The sequence below is a fragment of the Eleutherodactylus coqui genome, chromosome 4, assembly GCF_035609145.1.
Source record: "Eleutherodactylus coqui strain aEleCoq1 chromosome 4, aEleCoq1.hap1, whole genome shotgun sequence".
In the NCBI taxonomy this organism is placed as follows: domain Eukaryota; kingdom Metazoa; phylum Chordata; class Amphibia; order Anura; family Eleutherodactylidae; genus Eleutherodactylus; species Eleutherodactylus coqui.
The window spans coordinates 296024434-296040959 of NC_089840.1; the positions used below are offsets into that span (position 1 = coordinate 296024434).

At 44.8% G+C, this 16526-nt stretch overlaps 1 protein-coding gene across 1 annotated transcript in view; it reads right to left on the reverse strand.

The window, feature by feature from the left end:
* LOC136626795 (guanylate cyclase 2G-like) overlaps positions 1–16071 on the reverse strand; it is a 78996-nt gene extending 62925 nt beyond the window's left edge. The window contains exons 1-4 of the mRNA XM_066601800.1: positions 15715–16071; positions 12054–12402; positions 10834–10935; positions 8238–8422 (exon numbers count right to left, since the gene is read on the reverse strand). Coding sequence (XP_066457897.1) covers positions 8238–8422; positions 10834–10935; positions 12054–12402; positions 15715–16071 — 993 coding nt within the window. The remainder of the gene's footprint in view (positions 1–8237; positions 8423–10833; positions 10936–12053; positions 12403–15714) is intronic.
* Between the last annotated feature and the right edge of the window lie 455 nt (positions 16072–16526).

The window sequence follows — 16526 nt, forward strand, 5'->3', positions numbered from 1 at the left end:
GCCATAAGAGTCTGTTGACCAATGCCGCCGCCATAAGGGTCTGTTGACCAATGCCACCGCCATGAGGGTCTGTTGAGCAATGCCGCCGCCATGAGGGTCTGCTGAGCAATGCCGCCGCCATGAGGGTCTGTTGAGCAATGCCGCCGCCATGAGGGCCTGTTGACCAATGCCGCCACCATGAGGGTCTGTTGACCAATGCCGCCGCCATGAGGGTCTGTTGACCAATGCCGCCGCCATGAAGGTCTGTTGACCAATGCCGCCGCCATGAGGGTCTGTTGACCAATGCCACCGCCATGAGGGTCTGTTGAGCAATGCCGCCGCCATGAGGGTCTGTTGACCAATGCCGCCGCCATGAGGGTCTGTTGACCAATGCCGCCGCCATGAAGGTCTGTTGACCAATGCCGCCGCCATGAGGGCCTGTTGTCCAATGTCGCCGCCATGAGGGCCTGTTGACCAATGCCGCCGCCATGAGGGCCTGTTGACCAATGCCGCCGCCATGAGGGCCTGTTGACCAATGCCGCCGCCATGAGGGTCTGTTGACCAATGCCGCCGCCATGAGGGTCTGCTACCCAATGCCGCCGCCATGAGGGTCTGCTGACCAATGCTGCCGCCATGAGGGTCTGCTGACCAATGCTGCCGCCATGAGGGTCTGCTGACCAATGCTGCCGCTATGAGGGTCTGCTGACCAATGCTGCCGCTATGAGGGTCTGCTGACCAATGCTGCCGCCATGAGGGTCTGCTGACCAATGCTGCCGCCATGAGGGTCTGTTGACCAATGCTGCCGCCATAAGGGTCTGTTCACGCCAGGTGTAAATGCTGCTGATTTCTCACAGCAGAATTAGGCCACGTCGGAGTGAAGGAATCTGCATTGATTTTACTGCATGGATTCTGCTGCAGATTTGTACTTGAGTTTACTGTCGAATTATGTAGTGCGTCCTACTAAGCCTATCAGACCCTTCAGGAGGCGGAGCCTAATAAGTAAGGGTACATGGCAGACATGGCTTCTGGCTCCCATCCACCTTAGAAAGATATATGTGCAGGTTTAAAGCTCATTAGTGAGTTCAGTAAAAAGGTGTATTTGTGGTCACTAAAAGGTAAACACCAGCCAACTAGGGGGGCGGCCATATTAACACACAGACCTGGCAGAACAACAGGGGTGCAGGTCAGGGGGGCAGGGAAATAGTGACCAGAATATAATACATTTCAATGAAAAAAAAGGAAATAAAATCTCAGCGCCTCAAAATATATAAAAGATAGGTAAATGTAAAGAATAGTGAGTGACAACTCACCTGGTGCACAGTGCGCTCCTAATCAAAGGAGCCACCGGCACCCGATATCCACGTTTGCCTTCAAAAAGATCCTGGTCTTCAATCCTGTGTCTGCAGGAGAGACGTCCCGGGGTGTAAAGCCTGTAAAGCCTTCAGGCTTCCGACATCCAAACCAGTATAAAGAAAAAGACCCCCGCGCTCCGGGACCAGGAAACTCCGTTATATAAATTAAATAACTTTTATTGCGACGCGTTTCAACGGTACACAGCCGTCTTTCTCAAGCATTACATACACAATCAAATACACACCTTTATATACATAAATAAATCAATCTTTTACTCACTACACCCGGCTCGGATAAACGCCGCGTCCCGGCGCCATCTTGAAACCACGTGGAGTGATCCAACATACAATCCACGTGATGATGAACACGTCATCTATTTCATTCATAAAACAAACCTATTCACCACTGCTATAATCTCTATTAAAACCAAATCACATGGTCAAAAAATAGTCTTATTTCGTAAAATTATATGTTAAACAACACATCATAATTATCAGTAGATCATTATCTCTATCATATACAAAAATTCCCTTCCATTATATACTATCATAATATAATTATAAACATTTGTAAACTCAAACCATAAATCTATTAAATAATGAATATATGTAAAAAAAAACAATAATAAATAATGTATTATCACATAGTCCCTCTATATGGATAAATGAAAATATATAAATAAATAAATAAAAATAATTAGATATATTTATTTATTTATTTTCATTTATCCATATAGAGGGACTATGTGATAATACATTATTTATTATTGTTTTTTTTTACATACCGTATATACCGGCGTATAAGACGACTTTTGAACCCCAAAAAATCTGCTCTGAAGTCGGGGGTCGTCTTATACGCCGGTAATACAAAAAAAAAAAGTGTAAAAAAAAAAAAATCATTACTCACCTCCCCCGGCGTTCTGTCGCGCTCCGGCAGGATGTCGCTCGCTCCTCGTTCCCGGCGCAGCATTGCTTTCTGAATGCGGGGCTTGAAATCCCTGCCTCCAGAAACCTAATACACACGCCGTCAGCCAGTTACAGCCATTTACAGTATGTAAAAAAAACCAATAATAAATAATGTATTATCACATAGTCCCTCTATATGGATAAATGAAAATAAATAAATAAATATATCTAATTATTTTTATTTATTTATTTATATATTTTCATTTATCCATATAGAGGGACTATGTGATAATACATTATTTATTATTGTTTTTTTTTACATATATTCATTATTTAATAGATTTATGGTTTGAGTTTACAGATGTTTATAATTATATTTTGATAGTATATAATGGAAGGGAATTTTTGTATATGATAGAGATAATGATCTACTGATAATTATGATGTGTTGTTTAACATATAATTTTACGAAATAAGACTATTTTTTGACCATGTGATTTGGTTTTAATAGAGATTATAGCAGTGGTGAATAGGTTTGTTTTATGAATGAAATAGATGACGTGTTCATCATCACGTGGATTGTATGTTGGATCACTCCACGTGGTTTCAAGATGGCGCCGGGACGCGGCGTCTATCCGAGCCGGGTGTAGTGAGTAAAGATTGATTTATTTATGTATATAAAGGTGTGTATTTGATTGTGTATGTAATGCTTGAGAAAGACGGCTGTGTACCGTTGAAACGCGTCGCAATAAAAGTTATTTAATTTATATAACGGAGTTTCCTGGTCCCGGAGCGCGGGGGTCTTTTTCTTTATACTGGTTTATAATACATTTCAACTTGTCTTTCAAATGGGAGTTTTATCAGGGAGCTACGAAAATACTAAACTTTAGGAAGGCCAAGTTCAACCAACTTAGAAATGCCCTAAACCTCACTGACTGGGATAATGTCCTCAGAAATAAGAGTACAATAAATGGGAAATGTTTAAAAACACCGTTACTAGTGGGGTACCACAGGGGGCAGTATTGGAGGGGTAACCATTACCAGTAGAATACCACAGAGGAAAGTAATGGAGGGGTCACTGTTACCAGTGGGGTACCAGAAGCGGCAATAATGAAGGGGGCCACCATTACTAGTGGAATACCACAGGGGGCAGGATTGGAGGGGTTATTAGTAGGGTACCACAGGGGGAAGTAACGGAGGGGTCACCATTACTAGAAAAGTACCACAGAGGGCAGCATTGGAGGGATAACCGTTACTAGTAGAGTACCACTGGGGAAAGTAATGAGGGGGTCACTGTTACTAGTGGGGTACCACAGGGGGCAGTATTGGAGGGATAACCATTACTAGTAGAGTACCACAGAGGAAAGTAATGGAGGGGTCACTGTTACTAGTGGGGTACCACAGGGGGCAGTATTGGAGGGATAACCATTACTAGTAGAGTACCGCAGAGGAAAGTAATGGAGGGGTCACTGTTACTAGTGGGGTACAAGAAGCGGCAATAATGAAGGGGGTCACCATTACTAGTGGAATACCACAGGGGGCAGGATTGGAGGGGTTATTAGTAGGGTACCACAGGGGGAAGTAATGGGGGGGTCACCTTTATGAGTGGGGTACCACATGGGCCAGGATTGGAGGGGTTAATAGTAGGGTACCACAGGGGGAAGTAATGGAGGGGTCACTGTTACTAGTCGGGTACCTAAGGGGGCAGAAATCATGGAGTCGCCATTACTAGTGGGGTACCACAGGGAACAATACTAGAGGGATCATAGTAACTAGTGGGGTACCACAGAGAACAGTATTGGAGAGGTCACTGTTAAGGCCTATATACATGGAGCGATGATTGCTCAAATGACAATTTGAGTAACAGCTTTGAGCGATCATTTTGCATAAACTATTAAGTAGCTACTCAGCAATAGATCTCTCCCATCATCTATCATACCCAGGACTGTAACAAGGGGGCACTCTAATAACTATGTATACATATATCATAGGTCAGTACAGAGATCTCTCCCATCATCTATTATACCCATGACTGTAACAAGGGGGCGCTCTAATAACTATGTGTAGATATATCAGGGGTCAGTACAGAGATCTCTTCCATCATCGATTATACCCAGGACTGTAACAAGGGGGCACTCTAATAACTATATATAATATAGCCTCGTGTGGCGCAGAGTGTAAGCTCTCGCCTACGACCTGAAGGTTGCAAGTTCGATCCCTGCGTGAGTCAGGTAGCCGGCTCAAGGTTGACTCAGCCTTCCATTCTTCCGAGGTCGGTAAACTAGAACCCAGCTTGGTGGGGGGTAATAAGTAATAATTACCTGAAAGCGCTGCGGAATAAGTTGGCGCTATACAAATACCAAGATTATTATTATTATTATATATCAGGGGTCAGAACAGAGATCTCTCCCATCATCTATTACACCCAGGATTGTAACAAGGGCGCGCTCTAATAACTATGTATAGATATATCAGGGGTCAGAACAGATATCTCTCCCATCATCTATTTATACCCAGGACTGTAACAAGGGGGCGCTCTAATAACTATGTATAGCTATATCAGGGGTCAGTACAGAGATCTCTGCCATCATCTATTATACGCAGGACTGTAACAAGGAGGCGCTTTAATAACTATGTATAATATATCAGGGGTCAGTACAGAGATCTCTCCCATCATCTATTATACGTAGTACCGTAACAGGGGGGCGCTCTAATAACTATGTATAGATATATCAGGGGTCAGTACAGAGATCTCTACCATCATCTATTATACCCAGGACTGTAACAAGGGGGCGCTCTAATAACTATATATAGATATATCAGGGGTCAGAACAGATATCTCTCCCATCATCTATTTATACCCAGGACTGTAACAAGGGGGCGCTCTAATAACTATGTATAGCTATATCAGGGATCAGTACAGAGATCTCTGCCATCATCTATTATACGCAGGACTGTAACAAGGGGGCGCTTTAATAACTATGTATAATATATCAGGGGTCAGTACAGAGATCTCTACTATCATCTATTATACGTAGTACCGTAACAGGGGGGCACTCTACTAACTATGTATAGATATATCAGGGGTCAGTACAGAGATCTCTACCATCATCTATTATACCCAGGACTGTAACAAGGGGGCGCTCTAATAACTATGCATAATATATCAGGAGTCAGTATAGAGAACTCTACCATCCCCTATAATACCCAGGACTGTAACAAGGGGATGCTCTAATAACTATGTATAGATATATTAGGGGTCAGTGCAGAGATCTCTGCCATCATCTATTATACGCAGGACTGTAACAAAGGGGCGCTCTAATAACTATGTATAATATATCTGGGGTCAGTACAGAGATCTCTCCCATCATCTATTACATGCAGGACTCTAACAAGGGGGCGCTCTAATAACTATGTATAATATATCAGAGGTCAGTACAGAGATCTCTCCATCATCTATTATACCCAGGACTGTAACAAGGGGGCGCTTTAATAACTATGTATAATATATCAGAGGTCAGTACATAGATCTCTCCCATCATCTATTCTACCCAGGACGAATGTAACAAGGGGGCGCTCTAATAACTATGTAGAATATATCAGGGGTCAGTACAGAGATCTCTCCCATCATCTATTTATACCCAGGACTGTAACAAGGGCGCGCTCTAATAACTATGTATAGATATATTAGGGGTCAGTGCAGAGATCTCTGCCATCATCTATTATACGCAGGACTGTCACAAGGGGGCGCTTTAATAACGATGTATAATATATCAGGGGTCAGTATAGAGATCTCTCCCATCATCTATTATATGCAGAACTGTAACAAGGGGGCGCCCTAATACCTACATATAGATATATCAGGGATCATTACAGAGATCTCTCCCATCATCTATTATACCCAGGACTGTAACAAGGGGGCGCTCTAATAACTATGTATAGATATATCAGGGGTCAGTGCAGAGATCTCCCATCATCTATTATACGCAGGACTGTAACAAGGGGGCGCTCTAATAACTATGTATAGATATATCAGGTGTCAGTACAGGGATCTCTCAAATCATCTATTATACCCAGGACTGTAACAAGGGGGCACTCGAATAACTATGTATAATATATCAGGGGTCAGTACAGAGATCTCTCCTATCATCTATTATACCCAGGACTGTAACAAGGGGGCGCTCTAATAACTATGTATAGATATATCAGGTGTCAGTACAGGGATCTCTCCTATCATCTATTATACCCAGGACTGTAACAAGGGGGCGCTCTAATAACTATGTATAATATATCAGGGGTCAGTACAGAGATCTCTCCTATCATCTATTATACCCAGGACTGTAAAAAGGGGGGCACTCTAATAACTATATATAGATATATCAGGGGTCAGTAAAGAGATCTCCCATCATCTATTATTCGCAGGACTGTAACAAGGGGGCGCTCTAATAACTATGTATAATATATCAGGGGTCAGTACAGAGATCTGTCCCATCATCTATTATACCCATGACTGTAACAAGGAGGCTCTCTAATAACTATGTATAATGTATGAGGGGTCAGTACACAGATCTCTCCCATCATCTATTATATCCAGGACTGTAACAAGGGGACGCTCTAATAACTATGTATAGATATATCAGGGGTCAGTACAGAGATCTCCCCCATTATCTACTATACCCAGGACTGTAACAAGGGGCGCACTAATAACTATGTATAAATATATCAAGGGTCAGTACAGAGATCTCTCCTATCATCTATTATACCCAGGACTGTAACAAGGGGGCGCTCTAATAACTATGTATAATATATCAGGGGTCAGTACAGAGATCTCTCCCATCATCTATTATACCCAGGACTATAACAAGGGAGCGCTCTAATAACTATGTATAGATATATCAGGGGTCAGTACAGATATCTCTTCCATCATCTATTTATACCCAGGACTGTAACAAGGGGGCGCTCTAATAACTATGTATAGCTATATCAGGGGTCAGTGCAGAGATCTCTGCCATCATCTATTATACGCAGGACTGTAACAAGGGGGCGCTTTAATAACTATGTATAATATATCAGGGGTCAGTACAGAGATCTCTACCATCATCTATTATACGTAGTACTGTAACAGGGGGGCACTCTAATAACTATGCATAATATATCAGGAGTCAGTATAGAGAACTCTACCATCCCCTATTATACCCAGGACTGTAACAAGGGGATGCTCTAATAACTATGTATAGATATATCAGGGGTCAGTGCAGAGATCTCTGCCATCATCTATTATACGCAGGACTGTAACAAGGAGGCTCTCTAATAACTATGTATAGATGTATCAGGGGTCAGTACAGAGATCTCCCCCATTATCTACTATACCCAGGACTGTAACAAGGGGCGCTCTAATAACTATGTATAAATATATCAAGGGTCAGTACAGAGATCTCTCCCATCATCTATTATACCCAGGACTGTAAACGGGGGTTGCTCTAACAACTATGTATAATATATCTGGGGTCAGTACAGAGATCTCTCCCATCCTCTATTATGCCCAGGACTGCAACAAGGGGGCGCTCTAATAACTATGTATAAATATATCAGGGGTCAGTACAGAGATCTCTCCCATCCTCTATTATACTCAGGACTATATCAAGGGGGCTGATGACTGGTTATTCACTCAATCAAAGGAATTCTGTCTGCATGGGTTGAAGAAGTTGCAATACTGCAGTCAGAAGTCCTCTGATATCTGAGGGGTTTCTGTTGAATAACTTTGATTTTTCATTGTTCTATGTCATTTTTTTGTGGTCAAAGCCGAGGACTTATTAGCACCCCCTCGTATTTACTAATGACATTTAACAAAGCAACAAAGCAGCACATGCATTGTGGGACTCAATTGAGGAGGAGCCAGCAATTAATACTGTAATTGGTTGATTCTAGTAAGAGCACTGCCCCCTGTTGGCTGCAGCGTGAATTACATAACATCCCATTGAAGAGGAGATCAAAGTTTACCTGGTCCTCTGCCTCAATCTCGCTGTAGAATGGGGGACCCTTTAGTCTGTCGTAGACCTCCTTCATGAAGGACATGTAGCTGAAAGATGAGTTCAGCGCTATCATGAGGACGGATTCGTAAGCCCGGAAAAAGCTTTCATTTCTTTCACTAATCAAGGTGTGTTTCCAAAAAACATCCTGGAAATCGATATGCAGCAGTTGGTTACAGAGACAAATAAATATCAGCGTCCGGACTTACACAGCACTACAAAACAATGCAGATTTCCTGATACGAAGCTCTAAACCCCATGCATAGATGTGGGGGTTACATTATAACATCCGCACTGCCAGCAGTCACCACTAGGGGGAAGTTACTGTATCTCGTGTTATTATTGAGTTTAATGTGTATACAGTAAGCTCCTGAGCTCCCCCTAGTGGTGGCTACAGGCAGACAGGATATTATCATTTCCCTCTGTGTTTATGCAGGGGATTTGTGCTTTGTATTAGACTATAAGCTTTAAAGTTATAAAGAAAAATGTGTACTAGGGACCTCTATTGGTCACATACAACTAATGATATTGCTGTTCCTTTGCACAACTCTGGTGGGACTATACTCTTTCTACCTCTTGTATCTAAACTACTGGGGATATATTGTGTTAACTCCTTAAGGACTAAGCACAGTAAATATACCGTGCTTGGTCCTGGGCTTTAATTCCAGCCAATAGCAAAAATACAGTACGGGATTAAAGCCTCTGCTTCTGCAATCAAGCAGAAGCCGGTCAGGTTCCCAGGCTGTTATTCACAGGTGAGAACCTGGAGAAGAAGGGAGAAGCATTTTTTAACCATCTCTGCCTTCTCCTTTCCCGGGTGCACAATGCTCAATGAGCACTATGTACTAAGAAATGAAAGTGGAAGTGTTTCTTCTACTACGTGACCCGGCGATCACGTGACTGCCAGGTGCCCTCTGCAACAGCAGAGCTGCAGGGTCCTAGCAGGCCCAGATCAGTGCTGCCAGTGACTGTTGTCACTACAGGGGGATGTTTCCCCTGTTACTGGGACTCCTATGGATGCCCCAACTACAGCGGAAAAGTGTGTAATAAAAAAAAGACCAAAAAAAGAGGTCTTATATGACATCATGGGGTCATAGATGGTAAAAAATGGTTACAAAAATAAGTTTTAAAAAATTATAGAATAAAATAAAAATATATACATAAGGGCTCATTAAGATGGCCGTATATCGGCCAGGTTTTCACACCCGGCCGATATAAGGTGTCCCTCTCTGCAGGGGGAGGAGGCTGGAAGAGCTGAGAGCAGTGCATTGAGCTCTCGCCCCCTCTCCACCCCTCACCACTATTCGCAATGGGAGGGGGCAGGGGCAGAGCTAAGTTCTGGGACTAGGCTCCGCCCCCTTCCATTGCAAATAGTGGCAAGGGGCAGAGAAGGGGCGGGAGCTCAGTGCCCTGCTCCCGCCTCTTCCAGCCTCCTCCCCCTGCAGAGTATATTGGCCGGGCGTGAAAACCCGGCTGATTATATGGTCCTCTGAATAAGCCCTAAGAAAGAAAATGACCCGAAGATGACGTCAACCAAAACCATCGCTGTATGCGCCTGTAATCCAAAACCATACATATTATATATCAAAACGTCCGAAAAGAAATGAGGAACCTATTCCCTTACTTTATTTTACCATTAAAATACTAATTTTAAAAAAAACTGGTATAAATGTTTTAAAATAATAATTTTTTTTAGCTTTCTACCCCCAATAAAACTAAAAACAGGGGGGGGGGGGGAGAGTCAGTTAAAAGAATATGCCTATATGTCGTGGAAAAATGCAGCAAAAATAACTCTGGTAGCTGAAGGAAAAAAAATAGGTCAGTAAAACCACCACATGAGAAAAATCCCTAAAAAGTGTCTGGCCCTTTAGGTACAAAATAGCCTGGTCCCTAAGGGGTTAATGTCCATATACTAGGAACTGTTTCATGTTCCTTCTTGCCAAGACCTCTTATTGATGCTCCATAAAATAAACTATCCTTTTTGCTCCTTCCCCCTTTTCAATGCTGCAACCATCTAACATGGGATAATTTGTATACTGATTTCTCCATGAAGCATCACCTAAAAATAAGTCTTCATAAGCCTGATGGGTCTCCTCAATGAGAACCAGTGCCCTCATGAGGTACCTCATCCAGCCAATCAGTAGTCTGCTCTGCACTGACAAGGGGGCAAAAAACCTGAAAGAGTCTGTCTACAGAGGGGTCACTCTTCCTTTTAGAGGAGTCTCCAGTTTCGCTCACATGGGATAATTTGCATATTTTTCCCATGCAGCATTGCCTGAAAAATAAGTCTCCATAACCCCACTGGGTATCCTCAATGAGAACCAGAACTTGTAATTATTTGTTTGCCGGCTGGTAACCTGCTGCCTGCAGAACATCTAATGCTCTGTCTTCAATGCAGACTAAGAAAAATTAAGCCCCTCCTCTTAGCCAAGCCACGCCCCTTTTATTTTAAACACATCACTCTAGGGTTTTTTCTATTTATTTTTAGATTGTGTCCCTTTAATTGAAATGATTGACTACATCAGAAATACACTCCAGACTCACCAGGAATCCGTTGAATTCAAATTGCTGCATCATGATGAACACATAGCGCCCGTCTATCAGTCCCTGTCTTTCTGCTTCCATAAGGATCTGCTGAGAATCCTCAGAATTCGCCACAAGTATAATAACTGGAAGGGAAGAAGATGCACCATAATGTAAGGCTGGGGTGACACTTCTCATCTAAGGTTCTTGACTCTATTTTGTATAGAACCTGCAACTATCAGGCGTTTTCCATCTGTTTGTATGAATTCTTTTAACCAATTAGTGACCGCCAATATGCCAACAAGTTATGGCTTTTGCAATGTGACTATGGAAATTACATGGTCCTTATGGAAAAATATAGGCTGGTCACTAAGGGGTTAATGTATTTGTAGTTTTTTGCTGGTGAACACGTTTCTTTGGATGTGAGGTTTGCCCTCACTTTAGTGTCTTGTAGCTCCATTGCTCTCCGGGTTCCAAGGCAATTAGAGGACTCCCAATTTCTGCTCCTCCACCTCCCCTCTCACAGCATGCTGTGTCACAGAGAGATAGAAGTTGCAGCTGAATTCCTCTCCTCCCCCCTTCTGCCTTATATACAATGTACTGTATTGCTGCAGGCAGATTTGGGGGAAATCTGGAGGTATTTGAACATTTACTGAAAGGCTGCAGGCAGAGAAAGGGGAACTACAGGAACTACAGGAGTCTGAAAGGAGAGGAAGATGGCATTAACTTTAATATTTTCACTATACAATGTCTGAGATGCCTTCATGCAAATTCAAAGATGCTCCAATAAATACCCCTTACAGTGCTCAACTTACCCCCATGTAGTGATCGATATGCTCCACAATGCCAGAAATTACCCATTTTAGCTGCAGACTTATCTCCATATGGTTCCAGACTCCCATATAGTGCCAGATATGCCCTCATGCAGCACCAGAGATTATTTTGTACAACGTCATAGATACCTTTATGCAGTGCCAGAGATGCCCCAACACAATGCTAAAGATGGCCCTGTACAGCGACAAAGATACCCTTCTGTATAGCCTGGTTTGCCCCAGTACAGTGCCCGACACAATGACTGACATCAACTCTGACTCAGTTACTTCCAAGGGACCTGGAATAAGTTGGGATCAAATGGGGTCATTTGTTTCTCCTGGGTTTGCTACAAAAGTATCAGTGTAATAACAATGTAATTCTCACAGCAGCTCTGGATGTGAGTGGAGTATATCACCATCACCTGTGTCTCATGATCATATATTGGTGTTACCTCTGGCAAGAGAAGCCACTGAGTTGAGTTTCTCACGTAGACTGTTTGGGTTCCTCGGCTCATATTTCGCCTTCGCTGTGATGGTGAAGCTTCTGACCAGTTGATTTTCCAGTAGTGCCCACAACTCATCTAACTTATCCCAAGTCGAACCTTTAGCGGATCCTCCGAACAAGGCGACATACTTCCAGGTGAAATACTTCAAGGTTTTCTCCAGAGCTTCGAATATTCGGTGGAGAGGGGACACCATTTTGATGTAGGTGTCGTAGATTTGGTTGTCATCAAGCTTCGAGGTCTGACTTACAAAACCGAACATTGGAATATTCCAGGATGAGGCCAACAAGCCAGTGACCTGCGTGCAAAAGTGCAAAGGCAAACACTGCGTAATACGGGATAACCCCTCAAATACAATACATGTAGGCATTCACAGGTAGTTACCCGGTACATGGGAGATCCTACTCTCTGCTGAGGAGTGGACAGTGTTGCATCCAGTGTAGACAATGCTCTGTGAGCTAAATATCCCGGACTGCAGACTGATACTTTGTAACAAAACTACCAAACCAGTAATATCACTTGCATCAGCAAGATATCAGAGGGACTATTTGTACAGCTGCTGATGTGTTCAGCTCACAGAGCGCTGCCTAGGATGGACACAATTATATCCAATCTGCAGTTGAGAGCAGGACTAACCCAGGTTTACTGTCTCGGAATACAAACAAGAGTTCTTATTCACTGATGGCAAGCAGGTATCTTGAAAATTGTCTATTAGAAAGTTGTAGAATTTTTCATTAAAGGGGTTCTGTCATTAGAAAAAAAAATTCTATACTTACCTATTCCTTCCCGTCGGTCTTCTTACCGCATTTTCTCTCCGCCGATCTTCTCCTATCTCCTGCAGTCCCCCTGGTAACCTCACCTCCAGCTGGCGATTCTTCTTCGGGCGACGAAGCGTACATTCCTAGGCAGTCTCCTTCTTGCAGTGTACCTAGTCACTAGTAACGTAGCCTTCACTGCCTAGCAGGGAGTACAGAGCTATTGCCGAGACTGTGCATGGGTGCTGTCTCTCTGCAATAGTATATGAACAGCGTGCATGCAGTCTCATTAATAGCCGGGCACTCCCTGCTAGGCTGTGGACACTACATCACTAGTGACCGGGTACACTGACCTGCAGGAAGGAGACTGCCGAGAATGGACACTCCAAAATAAGAAGAGGATCCGGCCAGCTGGAGGTGAGGTGACCCGGGGGACTGGAGAAGATCAGCGAGGAAAAGACGCAGTAAGAAGACTGACGGGGAAGGAATAGGTAAGAACTGATTGATTTATTTTTCTAATGACAAAATCCCTTTTGCCTTTAAATTTAGAAAAACCCTTTCGTCCGCATCTCTGCAAGCAGAAGAGACTTGTACAACTGTAGATTCTGCCTCTCTATCTCAATATCAGTTCAGTCTCTGCACTGCCAGTGTACAATGTATGAGGGAGATAGGGGAGCCGGATGTCCTACTCATTGCTATCCCTGCCAGCCGCAATCAACTGCCCCCTGCAGTCACAACTGGACCATTGTCTATGTGTATAGCATCCCACACTCTCCACCCCGCCATTCCGTGCACATCTCCACCCCGCCAATCCGTGCACATCTCCACCCCGCCAATCCGTGCACATCTCCACCCCGCCAATCCGTGCACATCTCCACCCCGCCAATCCGTGCACATCTCCACCCCCGCCAATCCGTGCACATCTCCACCCCGCCAATCCGTGCACATCTCCACCCCGCCAATCCGTGCACATCTCCACCCCGCCAATCCGTGCACATCTCCACCCCCGCCAATCCGTGCACATCTCCACCCCCGCCAATCCGTGCACATCTCCACCCCCGCCAATCTGTGCACATCTCCACCCCCGCCAATCTGTGCACATCTCCACCCCGCCAATCCGTGCACATCTCCACCCCCGCCAATCCGTGCACATCTCCACCCCCGCCAATCCGTGCACATCTCCACCCCCGCCAATCCGTGCACATCTCCACCCCCGCCAATCCGTGCACATCTCCAGCCCCGCCAATCTGCGCACATCTCCAGCCCCACTATACCGCGCACATCTCCAGCCCGCCATACCGTGCACATCTCCAGCCCGCCATTCCGTGCACAGCTCCACCCTGCCATAGTGTGCACAGCTCCAGCCCGCCATACCGAGCACATCTCCAGCCCTGCCATACCGTTCACATCTCCACCCTGCCATACCATGCACATCTCCAGCCCGCCATACCGTGCACATCTCCAGGCCCTTTACCTTCTGTATCCCCCCATTATCTGTATTATGTAAGCTCATCGGAGCCCGGCACCCCTACTGTCTCCATCAGCTGATCACTACATGTACCCGTGGTTTTGTATCTGTTCCCCTCTAAGCGCTGCAGAATATGTTGGCGCCATATAAATACAGATTATTATTATTACATAATAGCAGCTAATGACAGATCTGCAGAGGTAGAAACCTACTGAGCAATGTGTCATATAGGGGGCCCTGAGGTTAGGAATACTGATATCACTCCAGTATACAGATCCATCACCTGGAGTGGTAGGTGCACTCTAAGACGGCGTTATAAGGTTATTTCACTGCAAGAGTAAAATGTCACCTAAAGGGGTGACTAAACTGACAGAAATCTTCTCCTCCGGCCTCTTTCACACGGGCGGCAGGGATATCCCTTCCACTAAATACGCAGTGTTCCTACGATTTTGCAGCGCCAGTGATGCATTTTTCTTGTGAAGAAATCGCGCATTGCTTCACTGCTGCCAGCGATAAAGTCACATGATTTTATTGTGAGAAGGTTAAGCCCTCCCCCTAAAATAAGCCCTATCTAAATTCTCTCCTGGAGCCTCCAGGCTCCTCCTGCTGCTCTCTGGAGCTTGGCCGGGCGTCCTGCAGTCCTCGCTCGCCCACAGAAGATCACTTCCAGGTTGCGGGGCTTAATAAAATCCCACCTACAGGAAGCGATGGCTCCGATTGGTTCATCCAGCGCCCGATGAACCAATGTGAGGGCTGTGATTGGTTCATCCAGCACTGCATTGCTTGGCTAAGCAGAGTTTGACGAACCAATCACGTTGTGGAGGCGGGATTTATGAATTGTCTGAGCCGTGACATTGATTGGCCAATTCCTTTATTTTAGGGAATTGTATCACATCTCCCGAAAATCGCTAGTTTGTGAGATGTGCTAAACGAGAAGGCTCCATAGAGAAACAGGGGCTACAAAACATCGCAAATCGTGGGAGTATAGAGCATGCCGCCATTCTGTTTCTCGCACCATAGCATCAGACAAAGCATCGCTAATGTGAAGGAACCCATAGGAAAGCATGGGGTTCACATACATGCGATTTGTAGCACTGTCACATTGTGTCGCCCGTGTGAAAGCGGCCTCATAGTGACGTCAGAAGTTTTGATCAGTGGGGGTCTGGGTGCTGAGACCTCCACCAATCACGAAATGAAGAGGCAGAAACAGTCAGTTGAGTAATGCACCCGTCTGGCTGTCATCGGTGAGCAGTATACAGACCCGCTGACTTTCTATACAGCCTCTATTATGCTCCAAGGGGGGCTGACAAGAGGCGATGGGTCACTGTGCTCAGGTGAGCTCCCTACCCTGATCCCCTCTCCCCCCTCAAATAAAGCAAACACCTACCTCAGCAGCTTCTGGACAAACCGGGCCAAAGAGAGCGGAGATTTTGTATTCCTCAACTTGTTGGATGAAGGCATTGAGAGAACTCTTGGCATTACAGTCGCAGTCGGCGTACACAAACTCCAACGTCCTGTTACTGAAGAAATGGTGGTCCCATTCCTTGCTTATCCTCTCAATAGCCAACTGGATGGCCGAGCCGAGGCGCTGGGCACTGAATGGGTACGAGACGTTCCATGGAGCCTGGAGTCCAAGGAGGATTTTGGAAGCTGGAAGCCCCTTGGTGGAGTTAATACTAGTGATGAAATGAGGTTCTGCTGGGAGAAGTTGCAGAATAAGGACTATAGATGCGAGAAGCCACATTGCTGGGACCGGAGGAACTGCGGGACGAGACACAAGTCCAGGATCCTCCTGCAGCTTCTTATACCCAATGGGGTCTGACTGACAGCTGTAATTCTCCAGAGCCTTCTGCGCTGCATGTCTCCTATTAAACAGCCCTTATTAGCAGAAATCGAAAGTCTCTAGCCGTTCTCTCCCACTGGCCCTTAATTCGTTAACCCTTCAATGACTGCATCTCCACAAAAAAGTCTCATAGAATAACCCAATATTACATCCAAATCTAGGGATATGCCGTATGTAGTAAGAATTATTAACCCCTTTCCTCTTTGTTTTTTTAACTTTTCATGTTTCCTGCCCACTTTCAAAAAATCGTATCTTTTTTATTTTCCCGGGCCATAGCTAGTTGGGGTCAGAGGCGTAACTTGAAGCTCCTCGACCCCAATGCAAAAGCTGTAACAGGGCCCCAACTGTAATGCCTT